This window comes from Mizuhopecten yessoensis, unplaced genomic scaffold, assembly GCF_002113885.1.
Source record: "Mizuhopecten yessoensis strain PY_sf001 unplaced genomic scaffold, ASM211388v2 scaffold6135_1, whole genome shotgun sequence".
Taxonomy (NCBI): Eukaryota; Metazoa; Mollusca; class Bivalvia; order Pectinida; family Pectinidae; genus Mizuhopecten; species Mizuhopecten yessoensis.
The window spans coordinates 964,181-981,775 of NW_018406397.1; the positions used below are offsets into that span (position 1 = coordinate 964,181).

At 33.5% G+C, this 17,595-nt stretch overlaps 2 protein-coding genes across 5 annotated transcripts in view; one reads left to right on the forward strand and one right to left on the reverse strand.

Moving 5' to 3' along the window:
* Positions 1–10,843, reverse strand: LOC110451546 (C-Myc-binding protein-like). 3 transcript variants are annotated; one of them, XM_021499631.1, is made up of 5 exons: positions 10,743–10,843; positions 5,956–6,028; positions 4,529–4,577; positions 3,260–3,389; positions 1–1,114 (listed from the first exon to the last, which is right to left on the reverse strand). In XM_021499631.1, exons 1-5 carry the CDS (start codon positions 10,755–10,757, stop codon positions 1,067–1,069), a joined length of 315 nt encoding a protein of 104 aa, XP_021355306.1. In that variant the 5' UTR covers positions 10,758–10,843; the 3' UTR covers positions 1–1,066. The 3 variants fall into 3 exon arrangements, with proteins under 3 accessions (XP_021355306.1, XP_021355304.1, XP_021355305.1); XM_021499629.1 differs by having other exon boundaries at positions 3,251–3,389; XM_021499630.1 differs by lacking the exon at positions 10,743–10,843 and adding an exon at positions 6,398–6,606 and having other exon boundaries at positions 3,251–3,389.
* A 241-nt stretch (positions 10,844–11,084) lies between these two features.
* LOC110451548 (serine-protein kinase ATM-like) overlaps positions 11,085–17,595 on the forward strand; it is a 54,913-nt gene continuing 48,402 nt past the window's right edge. Inside the window, exons 1-10 of one of the 2 annotated variants that reach the window (XM_021499633.1) lie at positions 11,085–11,382; positions 11,627–11,745; positions 12,798–12,920; positions 13,446–13,590; positions 14,260–14,424; positions 14,880–15,045; positions 15,318–15,480; positions 16,063–16,167; positions 16,482–16,558; positions 17,323–17,407. In XM_021499633.1, coding sequence (XP_021355308.1) covers positions 11,677–11,745; positions 12,798–12,920; positions 13,446–13,590; positions 14,260–14,424; positions 14,880–15,045; positions 15,318–15,480; positions 16,063–16,167; positions 16,482–16,558; positions 17,323–17,407 — 1,098 coding nt within the window. In that variant the 5' untranslated portion in view covers positions 11,085–11,382; positions 11,627–11,676. Of the gene's footprint in view, positions 11,383–11,626; positions 11,746–12,682; positions 12,693–12,797; positions 12,921–13,445; positions 13,591–14,259; positions 14,425–14,879; positions 15,046–15,317; positions 15,481–16,062; positions 16,168–16,481; positions 16,559–17,322; positions 17,408–17,595 lie in introns of those variants that run through there. The other variant, XM_021499634.1, reaches the window with a different exon arrangement.

Genomic DNA, 17,595 nt, shown 5'->3' on the forward strand with positions numbered 1-17,595 from the left:
TACAGTAATTATGGTATTTATTGGAAATAAAACTTCCTAAGAAGACAAAAAATTAAATTACAATCACATTTTAATCGTACATAAAATGATCTACATAATAAACAAGATTAAAAAACTCTTTTTCTCTATTTTTTCTATCTTTGACAAATGAAAATGAAAATAACAAATTGGGGTAACTTCAATGTAGACCTGCCAATTACTGGAATGTGTGTTTGTGTTGTAGACTTCTGTGAGATCAGACTGTCCGTTAGCCTTCCAAAACGACTGACAAGGGAGATAACTGGGAACAGTACAATATTACACAGGACTACATTCCTTTTAAAGCTGGTGGGTAACTCTTTGTATACCAGGGACATATTTATATTGTGACCAGAAACTTTATACCTGTCAACTGATGCTAAAAAATAACTTGACATTAATAGTCCATTGCCAAAATGTTGTTTTTTTCTTCAAAGATTTGATAAGCTGACGGGCATGAGATTTGATACCAGATGGTAGTAATGCTATCACAAATTTTCAGCATCAATATTAAGAAATAAAGTCAAAAACGTCATAACTTTCTTCAAAGAACTGTCATGTATATATATAGGTGTCTTGATTAGATATGTGTTTTGAAAGGTAGATTTTCAAAGCAACAGTGAGAATCATGTTTTGTGTCTGAAGTAAATTTGACAAAAAAGATACTGGTTCACGTAGATCCAAATTTACTGAGACCAGGGAAAGACGTTTTGTATCAATAGTTTTACAAGTATGCAATTTACACTTGACAAAACCCTGTTTGACAATGGAGATCTGAAAACAAAATCAGTCATACATGATAAAACCATATCCATATTGAGCTATTCTTTTCCATGTCTTCCTTGTGAAACAGGAGTCCATCAATAAAACTATTTTCTTGCCAGCTGATCTGACAAAACACATTGCCGCATGTTCTGTAAGTTGAATACTGTCACAGACACACTTGTCCTACTCGGTGAGGTACTGTGACGTCCTATACAGCACTTGTCCTAATGTACGATGAAGTGAAGACATGACAGGAGATGGATGGGCGGCGTTTGGGGAGTGTCTAACTATCCAGGGCCTGTTCATCTGACGGAGGTTCATATTGTTGTAACTGAAAAATAAAAATAAATTATTTTGTTATTTTTGTTTTGCATTCCTTGAAACTATATCATAAAATACCTGTCTCCAACCTCTTTCTCATAAACATCACCTAAACACTTCCATTGTACAACCTCTAAATAGAACTTCCAGCTCAAAATGTTGTTATAAATAAAAACAGCAAATGTAAAACGTTTTCGGTCCTAAACTGTATGGGTCTTTGTCATACTGTATGCATAATCAGGGACTAATCGTGTTGGAACATCTATCCAAACTTTTGACAAAAATTTCCAAATGGTTTGACCTGACAGATGTATTAACCAAAGAAAATACTACCTTGTTCCAGAAAAAAATAGTCGATGCACCATATCCAGTAAAACAGTTTAAAGGAATATCATGAATTAAAAGAAACCACAAAGAAAGATGACTTACCGTTTCTTTGTTTGTAAACGTAAAGATAAAGATCATATAAAACTGCTTACTAGTATTCTAAACATTGATGAAACTCCATTTCTTTAAATACATATTCTCAAGCTGACATGCTAACTAATGTGCATCATAGAATATGTCTGGAAGCAACTGGGTTACATATGTCTGGAAGCAACTGGGTTTCATATGTCTGGAAGCAACTGGATTTCATATGTCTGGAAGCAACTAGGTTTCATATGTCTGGAAGCAACTAGGTTTCATATGTCTGGAAGCAACTATAGGTTTCATATGTCTGGAAGCAACTAGGTTTCATATGTCTGGAAGCAACTAGGTTTCATATGTCTGGAAGCAACTAGGTTTCATAAATATCAAGATTATATATATATATATATATTTCAATCCTTAAATAAAGCCAGAGTGAACTTGTTAGATCCTCGGATAAAGATGGAGGTATCAGAATGTGAAGTTGTGTAACTAAGGGAAGCATTAAAGCTTATGTAGATTGATAGGTGTATCTAATAGTGTCTATGAAGACGGGTTTAAGACACAACTGAGCTAAAATAAACCAGATTGAACACTGTTTTCTATCTAAAATCATTAATCATATATTCTATTTGAAATATTGTTTAAATAGTGAATTAAGATAAAATGATACTGTACAGCATATATACAACTGTAATCTAAAATTTGGAAATTAGGTATTTTTGACCTAAACACTGACCAAGTTCTGACCCCTGGAAAGAGTATGTAAAGTACGTTTTCTATTAATATCAGCAATGTTTTGTATGTGTGTAGTAATTCATCGTCAACCTTCACATCCCTTAAAACAGCAACTGTCAAATTCAAACAAATAAATAACCATCAACAAGAAACACAAGGTATATTTTGTCATAAATGTCACAGATACACACTCCAGATGCCTTTATCATACGATTGTTGTCCGTAAATGTTAATAACATTTGTAACATAATAGGAAAAGAAGGGACGGGAAGCAGCTTATCTGAGTTAAAGTGATCATAGCTATAGGGGCTTCACTCATCCAGAAGTTTGTAAACTCTCTATTACTATTTACTCTAGTAGTACTTAAAGTATAGTTACCTTTTCTATCAAAATATTTAATATCCTTTCAGTCACTGTAATGATTCAGACCTGTAATCTGTTATTAATATCTGTTCTATAATGGAATGACATGAAACTTCAAAATCCATAGGAAATGTACGGTAACCTTCAGGTTAAGTGATCATTCACAACATTTTTGTATGTTATATTAATATAATTTTTCTATGCACATTTCTAAAGAATAAATCTTTGGGGATGATTTCACTGTCATGTGAATTTTGATAAAAATGTTGCCACATGCACTGTTAAATATATAGGTACAATGAAAATCACTACAACTTGCTCACATAAAGGTGTGAGCAGCGGACAAACAAGACAAAACCTCTATGAATGAAATGCCTGAAAGTAAGGAAGTAAATGAGGTAATTATGGATAGAAACTACAACAAAAAGATGAAAAGACAGATAAATATAACACCAACAAAGATAAAGACAGATATGATGGATTGTTTTACTTTAACTGAAACGAACCATCCTTACAAATAAAAGAATCTTAACACCCAGAAGTCAACTGACAACAACGATTACCCATGGGACAACAGCTGACAACAACGATTACCCATGGGACAACAGTTAGTAGTGTTAGCAAAAGTTCACAGTACGTTGCCAACCTTGGCCTTCAGATCTGTATTATCCTCCGACAACTGTTCCACTTTTTGCCGCAACTCTGTCACTTCCTGTTTCAGAGCCTCTACATCAGCTGTCTCGGGTCCAGAGGCACCTAGGTGCTGTTTCAGGAAGCTGGCACCCAGTTAAGGACATTTTGCCATCTATGCTATACAGATATGTATATATACATATACAATACAAAACCAATACTTACATATATAGTTAATTATACTCATTCATACAATAGTTCAATTTTCTTAACATTCACATACAAAATGACACAAAATGCACTATTAGGTAAGACATCTAAAGGATTTATATTGACAATTACAATCGACCACTCCATCAATTCATGGAATTATCTTGTGATGTTTCATATGGAAGACCTCTGAAGTTTGCCTAAATGGGGGGGTTAAACTTCATATATATGACATTTCTGATTTCATCCCTATGCACTGTATATAAAAAAGCAAGTGATTTTGTGAAATTAAGTCATGATCAGTATAATAAATATTGTCAGGAAGTCACATCTTGAATAGTTAAACCAACTTAGCAGCATTCTTGAAATAACATTTTGCGAGACAATTTCTCATTATGCTTTGAGGTTATAGTTTAATCAATTAAATAGATATTGATAATTTGAAAGTTTTTCAATTGACCATTACTTGAATTTGAAACTATTTGTGTATTTTCATAACACAGTTATTATCTCACAAGTGTACCATTCAGTACACTTTTCTTTTGGAATTTTGAAAAAAAGACTCTGGGCGAAACATGATTTTAAAATTTAGAAAAAGTTTTACATCATTTTCAAGCTTTCAATTTAAGTAGGTTAACAGGTTTTAAGGATTTAACACAGAGGTTTTGAGAGAAAAGTGTTCAGTAAGATAAGTTAAAATGACTGATGCAAGAAAAGAGCCTCTGGCACTTGTTTTAATATAATGTACTCAATGTCTTACACAGAAATAGCCTGCATTAACATAGATTAACACCTTGACATACAGCACTAGATAACGGATGAGTTACACCTTACCCCTGACATACAGACATATTCTGTGGCCGATCCTTGTGAACGATCCTTGTGGCCGATCCTGGGAACTAAACGAGTAAATGTCACTTACAAAAAAACACCATTTTATTACTATACTTCAACAGGGGAAAAGAAATAAATCTGCAGGAATCAATTTGTCGAAAGTGGACAATGACGGACATGGATTATTGTACGTAACGTTGTGTGTACAAGTATAGGTTTATATATAACCAAAGGATACTCTAGAGCATTGTTTGGCTTCTCTGGTTCTTCATACAGGCCTACTAATACTGAAAAGGAAACAGGAACATTGTAAATAACACATCAAAAAACATTTACACACATGTTATTAAATAAACAAAAACAACAAGACAAAACTGCATTGCCGTCTTGTGCTATACATACTGAGTATTCATTTTATATTTAAAGCAATTTTCCTGCTCTATTCAACTTCAACACAATACATCTACCATATAGTTTTAAAAAATAAGAAATTATAAAAAAAATAACTGCATATAAGTCATTCAACTGAATTTACACAGAAGTGTATTTTGTAAGAATAAATTAAAGCAGAACTTCAAGACACTTCATATCATCTGGACACTTCCTTCATAGAAATTTATATTTATACGAAAATAAGTAAAAGCTGTGATAAATGAATCGGGTTAAAAAAAAAAAAAAGATAAGAATCCGACTTCTATACGGTAATAACACGTCAGAGCTGTATATAAATCATCCCAAACGATGTTGTTTAAAACATGACTCATGCACAACTTCACCTTGTAGGGAACTTTTCCGTATCAATCTTACCAAAAACTTCCTGTCCCCATATTTAAACAATACATACAAGTGCAGGTGTTGTATATGAGAAACTCAAGCCAGTCATGATTTACAGACAGAAAAAATGGAAGGTATTAAAAATCGAACTTCAGTTTGCCACTATCAATCAGATAACTACATACTTCAAAGCCTTGTTCTAATTTCAAGAATATGTATGAACCGTTCACATAGCCAGTTTTAAGCTTACATTCCACACAGAACATAGCTTTTTTTTTTTTAATTGATCACATTCAGATTGTATATACATGTACACATTATTTCAGGATGAAGCATAAACTAAAAATTCCCTTTAACCCTTTCACCACTGTAGACCATAATGGATTCATCTATATCAATACATGGTAGAGTCTACTAAAGTTACATAGGGGTGAAAGGGTTAACATTATGACTATTTTACATAATTGTAAGTAAGACATCCGGGTGTCCAGCTAAAAAACATAATATTTAATATAGATCTATAATGAGTCACAGATTTTCAAATTACTGATATACCTTTTAACTTTAAAATACCATTACAGTTAATATTTTCTTATTTGTTTCCCTGGATCCAAGATCCTATAAGGCCAGGTGAATGTAATGTTGTGTTGCAAGTATACACAAAAGGTACTTAATAAGATGTATGTACCACTATATTTTACACAAAGGTTTATCAAAATTACCTACAAAAGTTACAGAGCCTACAATAGAAAACCCGAGATTTTTAAAGGAAATTACGACATGGCTGTCCAGACATGTACATATATATCTAAGGTATCTGTAGACTGATCTGTAACACCTGCCAATCCAACGAATACACACATATATGTATGTAAAATCAATTAATCTTACCTTTCGTTAAAGCATCTAAAACACCTGCTTTTTCTAGATATTTCCTAAACTCCTCCCGCTTAGAATCAGCTGCCTGGAAAAGACCACAGACAAAAAATCCATAAATGACCGATATTACTAGTACATTATGTATGTATTGCTCTATGTAATTGGAAGTAAGACATCGCAGGTGTCCAGCTGACAAACTTGAAATATAAGAGTATCACCATTTAATGTGAAATATACCATCCATCATTTTTACACCACTTGCAGCATGAATCACTTGTCTTTGATCGATGTGCATCTTTTCATTACTCAGTGCAATATCATCAAATCATTAATTTTGTAGCAAACATTTTTGTACAATTTTGTTTCTATGAACCATAACAAAATTCTCCGACGGACATTTTCAAACCAACCATTCATTAGAATGCAAATTATTCAATTTCGTCATCCGCCCTACCTGGGAAGGCATTTTCGATTTCACAGATTTAACTAAAATCCCACCACACGCACTGAAGCATCAGAACTACACAAACATCTCTTTGTCGAGTGTCAACGTCTTACTGATACGTTCACCTAGATGTAATTTAATGTATAACAAGTCTTGTATTATATAATCAATGCTTCATACAGCTAATTGACTGATTCTCCGCGATACACAGAATGTCAGATCTGGCCCTGGGGCTATACCACTGCAGTGTATAGTTGTCGTGTTTCATTAACATCAACCGCTACCAGCTAGCAGTGTTGTCACAACCAAAGCAGATTACATTGGGAAATTAGAATTGCCTTATTCAGTGCCATTTTCAAGCTTATTTAATCACATTTCTGGCACATTTATAAATTCTAGCTGCAGGGAATATGTTTTTTAAATTGTTTTGACATTCCATTGCAGTTCATATTTTGCACCAAGATTCTTGGTTCATAGTGCTGGGGGCTACATTCCCTTTTAGATGACGTACTATATATGTACCATTTACATTTACTATTAGGTTCATATATATATACTCTCCTGTGGTAGGTTTATACTCATTTCATACTGTACTGGTGAAATGTACTATTTTATTATCTTCTTCAACAAATGCTTCATTTTTCGGTTAATGTTATTATCTTGTGTCACTAATCATTCTGCTGACCTGAAAATTTTATAATAGTGCCTCACTAAAGCATATCAATGACATTTCTGTTTATTCACGGAAAAAATCTATCCAAAACATTTACCAGTTTTGGTCTTGTTTTGACTTTGTGACCACAATGAAATGTTCTTTTTTACATCACAATGACCAATTTACATATAAAATTCTAAAAATGCAATGCAATAGCAAAGAGTGTACAATATTGAAATATTTGTTCTGCAATTGAAAGGTAACCGTTGTACCGGTATATATTTAAATTACACATGAAGTTGTTCCTTAATATTTGTTTCTTCCTCATCACACTGTATACTCTCAAAATCAATAGCTAGACTGGATCTGCGTCACTGTAGGCTTGGAAACGAACAATCGTCATACAACTCTAGATTCCCTTGTCAGCGACTAAGGAATTTATGTGCATTTGACATTGAATGTCTATGTAAAGTGCGTAAGGGATGCAGAGATCAGTCAAAAGTAAGTCTCTTCTGTAGTAACTCACAGAAGTGACATTTACTGTAAGCATTAAAAAGGAATTTAAATAAAATGAAATGGCATGTACTGGTAATTCATATTTCAAGTTCTGAAGTACATTTGTCACCAAGATTAAATTTGTAAAACATGCAATGTACACAGTTTTTTTCATATAAAAATTATAAAATCAATGAAAAGTTTGAGATACATATCTATAAATGACTATGAAAGAAACTGTCTTTTACCAGAATGTAGTAACTGTTATGGTATATTGGCAATTTTACAAAACCCATAATTGTTTTGAATGATATCTAAAAGTGTTAAATACCTTCCAAACTATGTTTATTTTCTCAATTAACACTGTAAAATGGTATACATTTTGTATTACTATTACATTTGTATGATAACCAAGCCCATTTTTTGTAAATCTAAACATGCACTGGAGATGTCTATATATTTATAATGAAGAAATAGATAAACAGTGCACAAATTTTTCTAGCTACTTTAGAAAAAAAGACACAGCTAGGCTTAAAATTGGGAAAAATTGCTGACATGATTTTAACTTGGAAAACAAAAAGATGCTTTTTCTTGAGAATGAAAATTTGACACTTTTGTTGTATTCAATATACCCGTTAAACACTAAAGTATATATCATGATACCTGATTTCCAGAACATCGGATGACTTGAAAAATATCATTACTTGAACTTTATTTTTCTTCTTTTTTTAAATTGGAAAATAAAGAACTTCTTTTCCACTAGGAAAGTGACCATTTATTGGCCCCTGTATGTAAATAGCTAGTAAAGAGGTTTTACAATTAAGCATGCAGTTTGTTAATTTCCAATATGCATTTTGCTATTTTAATATCATAAAATTATTTATCATCTTGAAAATGAGTCATGATGTCTTAATTATTTATCTACATCTTCCTAGCATCTGACCTAACAACATCCTGTTATATATTAATGGATATGTTTAATTTTCAAACCGACATACTGATTACTCTCATGTATCTGACCCACTGACCGAGTCCTCCTTGATGTTGGTAAAATTGGAGTTCATTGTAAACTTACCATAAACTACTAAATTAGTAAGCAAAATGTTCATATTTACTCTGCATGAAATAATGACTTCCTGATCATGACTTATTCATCAAGAAAGAACTTTTCAATGAAGTTTATTTACAAGGCCAAAACAATAAATATGCTGTCAGTAATATATTAAGCCTTTAATCTAATGTTAACTTTGCGATCCACATGACTTAGTTAGGGAACTTCCTTATTAGACACATGTTTTGCCAGGTAGGACACCTATTATTAGATGTCTGCTTGTTAACTCTCATTCAAAAAATACATTGATTGGAAGAATACCAGAAACCTGCAGTGAACTATTGTTATTTAAACCATTCTGCAAAGTTTGACCCGTAAATATTTCAATTTAACAAATCCACCAGCATCCATTATACTATTGTCAATGTGACAAATTAGAAATGTGTTATCATAGAGTAGTCTGTTGTCCAACTTCTATAATTTTGTTTTAAACTTTACTAAACAGTTGAAATGCAATTATTTATTATTCTTCAATAAAAATATTGAAAAAGCCTTTACAGCCTTTTTTAGAACCAGTGGCCTGTTTCTAATTTCTTTCAGTAAAATAACTTTCTAGAGTCAGGGTTTTTGCCAGGTGTGTATTGAGTCTGGCACAGGGACCCATTGCCTATTAATAAAATGACCCTGTATTTTCCCAAATTTCAGTCTTTATTTTCCCAATTGGATTTAAAAGCATGTTTATACAAGTTTCCACTGTGTTATATGTACAAGGAGCATTCAAAATACAAAAATATCTAAAATTAGTGAAATTGAATGAACTAAACACTGAAAAATGAAAATTCAAATGTTTATTTATTGCTTTACATTTAACTCTAAGCCAGAGGAAACTTTTTGCAAATTGCATTGAATATTTATATATTTTTTTAAATTATGATAATTTCCCAAACCTGTACATGTGGGGGAAACTGATGAAATTCCAAATTTGGCAAATGCAGTGATATTTTCCCAATTTCTGCTCAAGTGCCCTTTCCCAAAATAGCTGTCATATACCAGGGTAGGGTACAATTTCGTATTTAGAGGTCTAATATTAAATGATATAACTACAGGGGCCATGAAGCTCAGGGGTCGACACTAACACTAGGCCGCTAGTCCTCGACTAGTAGATTTCAGCAAGGACTAGTAAATCACCTAACCTAACTGGTCCTTTGGACTTGTAAAAAAAACATGGTTATAAAATAAGAATATTCCTTTTTAAAATTTAGAAAACTGATTAAGATAATTGTATGATAACTGTCAAAATTTTCCTTATACTTCACCATATTTTTATGGCAGTAGTAATTTTAAGTCCCGGAGTTGGTACCCTACTTTTGATCGCAATGTTTCCTTATCAGAAAATCTGGGACTATAGTTACATTGATGAAGGACTAGTAAATAGTCTATTCAACTAGTCCTGTGGACTACCAAGCAAAAATATTTAGTGTCTAACCCTGAAGCTGCAGGCATTTTTTTTTTAATTTCACATTATATCTTACCTATACATATTTTCAAATTTAATGGAACATTTCTTTATTATTAGTTCTACTGGCATCCCACTTGTTGAATTATACATCACTGACATACAATATCACATTATTGTCTATTGAATGTTACCAGGGTCGATCAGTAATAAAATGTATGTTAAATGTTTAATTTCCATATATGTGTTTAAGTATAATATTTCACATCATCATGCCAGGAAAGCAGATCTATTAAATACTCCCAAATTAATGTGACCACATGACAGTTTCAACAATATTTCAGATGTTATTCATGTGTTGGTAATGTTTTCCACACGTCATTATTATCAAACGTTTACGTATCAACGACTTTTTTTCAACTCACACCGTTGGATTGAAAAATGATAATCACATAGACAAAAACATTTAAAGAGCTTAAGAGTAACGTTAACATTTACTGAGAATGATAAAAAAGTGAAACTTCGAGTCGCCAAATTAGAAAAGAATCTGAGCGCGCACATGCATGCACAAACATTTCACAGCGTCATATCAGAACACATTTGAACTTGCAGACAGTTCAATTCATATGAACACGGTTGATATATAAATACGTTTCAAAGAAATATGTTACAACAAAAAATACATAGTTGTTCTTACCCTGTAATTTGTCATTATTACCGGTAAATTTGTTATTTTCTGACAGACACGATCCAAACAACAGACAGCACTAGGTTGCTACAGAGATTGACGCCTGCGCAGATACCGTTACCGGTAAAATATAACCGTAAATAGTCGATAAAATAATGTTTAAAATATTATGAATTGAAACATACATAGTCCATATAGGACAAATATATTTAATAAATAGCAATAAATTTATTGATATATATTGATATTTTATTTTTTGTGTGAAATTATAATGAATACGAGTAAAGTTTATACACAAATACTATTATACATCGCTTACTTTTTACTTTCGTTTTTGCGGGTATTCTCCGCCATATTTTAAATACACGTGAATTTGTTTTCCCTACTTGATTTTTTTTGCAGCGAAAGGCTATCAGATGATTGGTTTGAAAAAAATGTACCCATTTCGGTTTTACCAGTTAGACTTTTTGCTAATTGTATCTAAGTGAATTATAAACGCAAATTTGTACGCCTGTGTCTCAGAGTTTTCAAGGTAAAACCAAAAACGAAAGTAAAAACAACGAAATGGACAGGGACGATTTAGCCGTTTACAAGCAGAGTGTTGTGACGCGTGAATGCATAATGTGGAATGATGCATAACTAATTCAAGGTAAATATTTCTGGATCAAAGCTAGAAAGTTTGTTCATGTAAAACAAGGATTTCTCTACTTGATAAAGTAAAAATATGTACTCAATTTGTTAATGACGCCCCGTTGCGTTAAGAATCGATAGCTATTGTATTGGACACATGACAATCGTTGTATGTATAGCATACAAGATGATTTTGAGGTTTTTGATTGGGAATGGGATGGACGTATTAGATTATATGTGATTGAGAATTCTTTTATTTTCAGGTGCTTTCAAAGTAAAATGTATCCCTAAAGATTATATTGGAGTACACAACATGGAATACCTTTCAGACATAGCATCCTACTGCCATCAACTAGTAGCAGATAAAGCATCAGACAGAAAGGTTTGGTTCACTGGTGTTTACGCAGTTTGATTTCATATTGGTTGATTCTTGTATAATTTCTTGATTTGCATATACATGTAGTAAAATGTACTAGAACTCAAGGTAATTTAATAGAAAATGGAAAATAAATCTCCCTCACATCCTCATTTCCTTCACACCCATGTAAATGTAATTTGGCTATACAAGATACAATAGGGTGCATGTGATAACCAAAGATAAAAGGTGATTTAGGTATATATGCATCAGTTTATACTCAAACCACAAGAAGCAGTGATTCCTAGATCTGAAGCACTTGTTTATGTAGGCGAGTCCTGAACATTTTTTTCTTTTAATTTTGATGAGTCCTAGCTATTATTAGTAATGTGGGTTCTCAAAATCTTTGTGAATATATCCCCCAGGCAAATTATATATAATTATGAGTTAGAAAACTACATATATTTCTGTAACAAGGGTAATATAATAGTGGTAATTACTTTTCAAATGCCACATGAGAGCTGGATCGAGTCAAATTGGGACCTCTGGTTTATTAGTCTTACATTCTACCAAATGAGCCAAGAGAAATTTCATCCTAGCTGAGATGGCATGCAGGAAGTGGCTAGTATTTTACCAGGGTGATTATTCTGATATGATCACATGTCCTTGATCATTTAGGAGTGATGTGAATTTTTTATTAGCATCACATATTTATTTCCACAATATCATTATACCATTACATTTATCCTTATCAGAAGTTTTTCCTGGCTGTGACTTTGTATTTCTGATAAAATTTAGTTTGAGAAATTCATTGGCTTTAATTAAAGGAGTCCATCACATATGTTATCTGCACATGTACTGTGAGTGAGACTGTCAGTGAAAAAGTTAAATAATATTATTCTGTCAAAAATGACCAATGGGTATTAGAAAATTAAAAGTTAAATAAATTTTAAATGAACGTTTTGCTGACAAACGTACTTGCCCAACTTTAATAATATTTTAACTGAAAATACCTAATTCTGGTTACGCATGTCATATATATAATGAAGTATTATATATTTTGGTTTCCTTTTATTCAGAAAAGTGTGGAGAAGTTGCTCCTGCTGCTGAAAAAGAACTCTGTGCTAGAGGCCTTAGACAAAACCTCCGACAGTAAGGCAAGCCGGAGGGACAGACAGATTACATGGGATGACGTCTTACGGGTAATTGTTGAAATGTTTTATCTGTTCGTACAGCCTCCAATTAATATAACCACAGCATAGTCTCTAATTCTGAATGTTTAATTGAAGTTGAATTACTGAAACCCTGTTAAATGACCTTATATATAATTACATTTGTCTAAGGAAATAGTTTACATAATGCTACATTTATGATAACATGTATAATCGTTGACTGGAGAAAACTGTTATTTGAAACTACTGGCAATAAACATCAATAAGAACATACAGGGCTAAGTACACAGGAGTCTAAAATACCCATTAACACATTAAGTCATACAGGGCCACATGGGACTTAATTGATAAAAGAAAAGTGAAATGTTTTTTGACGATGAGAAATTAAATTCAAATACTCATACATGTATGCTTTAATTTTATCACACGAATTCCCTGATTTTGATGTGGTAACTAAGATGTATATGGTTGTGTTAATTATTTCTGTAGGATGCTAAATATTGGCTTAATGAATGCTGTGTTCACAGAAGGTTTACACATATATTGTCTTTACAGGGTGCTATCGGCTACGTAAATGTGGAGACTTCCGTGCTTCAAAAGGCCAAGGAAGCTCAAACAGCTACCACGCTCGCCAACAGGGAGAAAAGGAAACAAGAAATCAGTGGCGTCTTCAAGTCTGTGATCCGTTTTGCTGACAAACGTATGTCTGAAATAACTTGCCCAACAATAATATGCTTGTATCAATTGCATTGTAATCAAATGTTTAGACTGTGTATTGTACCTTGTTTAAGGAAATTGTTAGTTTCAGTGTTAAACAAGCTGACTCTAGCTACATTCAGGCCGCCATTTGTATCACACTTATCCTGCATTAAACCCAACCCATAATCAAACTCAAACTAGGCCTGGGCTTATTACTGGAGAATAAAGTAACATTTGTTGGAATTTCTACTGAACAGTCAGTTGCAATAGATTTGGGTTGGTTTATTACGAGGCATGTGACAAATAAGAAAAAAGGAATTAAAACCTATGAAAAAAGAATGAGATATGTCATGTAATTTTAAGATAATTATGCCAGGATTTATATTAAGCAGTACAGTCGTATCCTTGGTTATCAAAGAATCTCCCTGTATCTTATATGCGTTTTATTTATTTTATAACAATTATGAAACAAGTTGTTTCAACTTATTTGAATCACTCTTGTTGGCCCAGATTTTAGCATGTCAGGGGTCTTAATATGGGAGGAAAACACAGTGCCCTGAGAAAACCCGTGTGGTCGGGACGGTGACCCATACCTTTCCCCTGCACCACCAGACCACCTTTCTATGTTTTTCGCGGAGTATGGACAGTCATATTGTATTTTCTGTTACAGGAGGCCCACGACTTAAGTGTTCCAACGTCCTGAAACACCTGACCGATGTTCTGAAGGATGAGTATATGTGTAACGCCTATGGACTGGACTATAGTAACATCTTACTGAAAAACATACTGACTGTCCGTAAATACTGGACAGAAATCTCTCTGGAGATGTGGCATGGTAAGTGTGTGGGTGTAGAATGATTCTTGTTTCTTTAAATGTCACAGATTGTTGAGAGTATCAGGCCTTCTTTATAAAATGCTGATATTTACTTCCTGGGCATGATAAGAAATTATACATGTTTTCTGCAAACTTAGAGCATTTCTAAAGAGCATTTCTAAAATGCAAAAAGTTCCTTTAATAGATAGGATTTTCCCAGCCAGATGTCCTGGGTGTACTGGAGAGCAAATTTTAAGAGAAAATGGCTTTTGTTTCGCACCACCCAAAGTGAGGTAGTGGGAAATGAAATTATGACAATGTGCTCTTGCTGTATACACAGTGACATTACGTACACTGTTCTCAAAACTCATGCCCAAGGATTCCCCTTGTGTATCATTACAAATAGAAGACCTACCTTATTATAGTTTTGAACCCGTAAAAATTATTGATTTCACAGGACTGCTGTTTTCTTTCAGAGCTGATAGCGTTGTACTGTATGATGTTCACGGACACCGACTGTCGGGTGGACAAGACGTTGCTGTCACGACTGATTCGAGTGTTGATTTCTGGTGCTACAACCCAGTGTGACTTAAGACCTAAACGCATTCTAAAATTCTTCACAGACTATTTCAAAAATGTCAGGTAATTAATAGTAATAAAGGTCACATTTTGCTCTAATGAGTGAATTTTGACGCGTAGAAGGAAAAATAGATATTTACTGAGAAGTTCAATTTCAAATTCAGCTAGGAAAATCTTAATCATTCAAACAACAAAATTCAATGATTTTGCTATTTGAAATATTTTGTAATACATTCAATGCCATTTTAATACATAAATGGTACTGGATCAAAAATTAGTTTTCTGTAAATTTTTATCAGTGTAGTAAATGTCATATCTAAACAACTTATACACAGACAGGAAAAGACAACAAGCGTTGTTGAGAATCTGCTTTCCGCCTTAAATACATTTCTACGAAGTATCGCAGAGGGGTCCCGCATACAACTTTGTAAACTAGGGGAGACTACTCTAATAAGCCTGCTGTACATTTGGGAGAACAGACCATCACCCACTCTCAAGGTAAAGTATCATATCTAGATATAAACTTTTAAACTTACTTTATATAGTTGATAGAATACTTCCATATACTGACTCATCAGAGGACTTTAATTTATTAATTAAATGTATAAAACAGTCTGTTTCCAAGTTGTCACATACTTTTAATAACTCATGCATTTATCATTGGGACATAAATCCAAATATTTCACAAGTTTTCCTATTATTGAATGTTTATTAGAGGCTGACTTTGTTGTCATAGTTTGTGTGAGTGGTACATTGTACATACTTTAAACAACAAGTTAAACTTAAACCCTTTCACCACTATAAACCATGATGGACTCATCCATACCAATGCATGGTAGAGTCTACTTAAGTTACATAGGGGTGAAAGGGTTAAAGAACAATTTCAAGATGGCTGCCATGGTCTCTATTTGGCGACCATCTACAGCTATAGTTTCAGTTCGCTTCACCTATATATGTTGGAATATGATGTGGTGGAAGTGCTCCTTCCTGTGATTACAGGCATAACCTGGATGGCAATATAACAGTCTCTGTTACAATTAACACTTGTTATTTGTTTGTACTTATCTAATTGACCCACAGAATGAGGTGGTCGAGTTCCTGCACCTCCAAATGGAGTGTCACCACCCAGGGGGAGCTAAACGCGGAACCCCCGAGGCAACAGCAGTTGACTGGGACCTCTGGATGGTAAGATTGGCTCCCTTTAACCAATCTGTAAAAATTGTCCTCATGATGGCTGCATAGCAATCCAAACATATAAACGTCAAAGCTGTTCTTGTGGTGTTGAAAATCCTTTTATTTCCCTTTGCATCCTGAAGCTTTCTAAGACATCTTATTTCTTATAGTCGCTCTTCATGTTTTCTGTACTTGCTTGACTGTAATAAAACTAATGTTTGCTTGGTATTGACATGAGGAATGGTTTCTCTGTTATTGTATTCTAACAGGTTTACACTATGTTATGAAAGTAATATTTTGATCTAATTCAACTTGGTTTTTTGCAGAGTCATCTAAGAAAACTGTATGAAGTTATACATGGAGACCTTAAACAGTTGGGTGGTCGTACAAAGTTTTCAGGACCGTAAGTTTTAATTATGAAAGTTATGCATAAACCAATGCTTTTGCTGCCATGTAATTGTCAGCAGCCTCCATTACCCCCTGTAATCCATCAGTTCACCCCCTCCATTGAATACTCTAAAGTGCACAGTCTGCTAGACTGCAAATTTAGCTCTGCATGTATATGATATTGGAGAGATATAATACAGATATTATACAAGTAGATGTATAGAAATATTATTTTGTCTTCTATACAGGTTCATGTATGATGCTAGTTATTGAAACGTCATACCTAAACAAACATTTCACTGGTTGTGCTATATGACCTCTATGCAATCTTTACTTAACAACACGTAGAAAATGTTTAGGAGGCACGATAGTCTAGTGGTTCGACGCTAGGCTACTGACCACAGGGTTGCGGGTTCGAGTCACGTCATGGCACTGTGTTGTATCTTAAAGCAAAATACTCTACTCCGCTTATTCCAGTCTACTCAGCTGTAAATGAGTACGTGGTTGGGCAGTGCTAGAATTGTTGAATGCTAGCTGTGAGCACTGTGTGCTCACTAGAGAGTTGAGAAAGGTATTGACTGGTTGTAAAGGCCCTATAACCACGGATAATAATTTGTGAACCGCTTGAACCGACCTATGAACTAGGTTGCGATAAAACGGTATATATAAGAACCTCAAATTATTATTATTTATCATTATTGTTATTAGAAAAACGATTTTATATGTTTATGTTTCAACATAACTCACCCTTTGTTTAGCATATGTTTACCACTGTTACAGGACGAGAGATGTGTTGGTGTTCCGAACCAGAGAGGCAGAGTTGTCGTCGGCCTACATCAACCTTGCTGCAGATTTATGTCACCAGGTAAATCTTTGGATGATTTTTCTAATCAGCATTTTAAATTTTTGCAAAATGTTTCAAAAAATAAATAAAAAATCTCTGGTTATAACCTCCAATGTTTGAAATGTGAGGACTTTAAAATTTGATAGCATTTTTAGGTCACCTGAGCTTTAGCTCAAGTGACCTATTGCTATCCGTTTTCGTCCGTCGTC